The 1,566-nt window shown below is 27.2% G+C and overlaps 1 protein-coding gene across 1 annotated transcript; it reads right to left on the bottom strand.

Moving 5' to 3' along the window:
• Positions 1-1,067: 1,067 nt before the first annotated feature.
• On the bottom strand, positions 1,068-1,562 carry EIN_032440 (hypothetical protein; the record flags this gene model as incomplete). The annotated part of the gene is made up of 1 exon (XM_004185761.1): positions 1,068-1,562. A coding segment is annotated over one exon (495 nt), but the record flags the coding sequence as incomplete, so codon positions are not given.
• Positions 1,563-1,566: the final 4 nt, after the last annotated feature.

Raw genomic sequence — 1,566 nt, 5'->3', positions numbered from 1 at the left:
TTTAAAAACTTAAAAATATAGTACTTTAATTCAAACATGAATTCATTTTGTTATAAAAAACCAAATAATAAATAACATTTATTATTTTGACCATATTTTTTAAAATGTTATTATGTTTGTCAGTCTGTTTGGCTTTTTCGTGTTTTTTATGTAATTAATAATATTATATCGACAAATATTATAATGTTAAAAATAACAACTTTTGTTGGAGAAAAAAATGATCAAATCGTTTTTATTTTTTTTAAATAATCGTGCTAATATTCCCTATTGAATACGTTTACATTTCATTGTTTTTATATTATTTTAAATAATCACCATGCATCATGCAAAAATGTATTTGAAAAATTCATGTTAAATAAAAACATTTGGTTTATTTTTTAACCCATCTAATAAAAATAATATAATATGTAGTTATTTTCTATTTAGATTTAACAAACTATATAAATAATTAATAATTTAATGATATAGTTATTCGATAAAAACATTATTGTTTCAAAAGGCACATTTGATAATAAAGTTTGGAAAGTGAACAAACGTTATATCATATTTGTTATTTGATTTAAATCATATAAGACGTTATATGATCGACAAAACGATGTTGCAACAATTATTAATAATAAATGTTAAAAGAAGATTTCAATTCTATCAACTCAATAAACAAAGTGTGGATGTTTTATGTTTCAAAAGTTGAATATTTGATTTTGATTGATCTTCATTGGTATTTGATTTATTAAACTCAATAACAGATTACTACCTGAAGCCATTTTGGTTGAACAATTTATAAAAAGATAAACCATTGCTTTATTTACATTTATTACACTGAAAGAGTTATCACACCATATTTTGCTGCTCTATCATTTGGTCGAATTGACAAACAGAACTTTTTTGATGGCATTATAGATAATTCAATCGAGAATTATTAGTAATAATAAAGAATTGGTTTTATAAATTATAAAATTAAAAAAACTATTCATTTATTCTATTTTTTTTTTCTTTTTATTTGAAAGTAAAACCTTAAACATGAGACTCTTAAAAGAGTAAGCAGTTTGAAATAATATGAATTAACCTTAAACGTAATACTTCCCAATCGAGGAATAGTCTCTTTGTGGTGTCTGGAACATTGGTTGTTGTTGCTGTTGGTATTGTTGTTGGTATGGTTGTTGATAATATTGCTGAGCGGGTTGTTGAAGGGTTTGTTGTTGTGGTTGTGTGTAGAATTGCATAAAATCGACCTTTTTCTGTGAAGAGAAGTCATAAGTATTTCCACCTCTGTTTCCTTGTGGGGCTGGTATAGCCAAATTATCGAATATCTGAGCCGAACTAACTTGTGGTTTCACAGTATTCGCTCCAAACACCGCATTTGATTTTGGTTGTTGAGCCTTTTGGTCGTTCTGATCCATAATGTCAAAGAGGTTTTGTGGCTGAGTAGTGTTAACTGGGCTTCCAGTTGTTAGATGTTGTTTTTGAGGTGTTTGTGAGTATTTTGAAGGTGGGAGTAAATTCAGTTGTCGAGTTGGTTGATCTGTTGACCTTGTTTGAGGCGGTTGGACACTTTGTTGTTGTACT

The sequence above is a fragment of the Entamoeba invadens genome (genome assembly GCF_000330505.1).
Source record: "Entamoeba invadens IP1 unplaced genomic scaffold scaff_1105074726079, whole genome shotgun sequence".
NCBI classification, from domain to species: domain Eukaryota; phylum Evosea; order Mastigamoebida; family Endamoebidae; genus Entamoeba; species Entamoeba invadens.
This window is presented reverse-complemented; position numbering and strand designations above follow the sequence as displayed.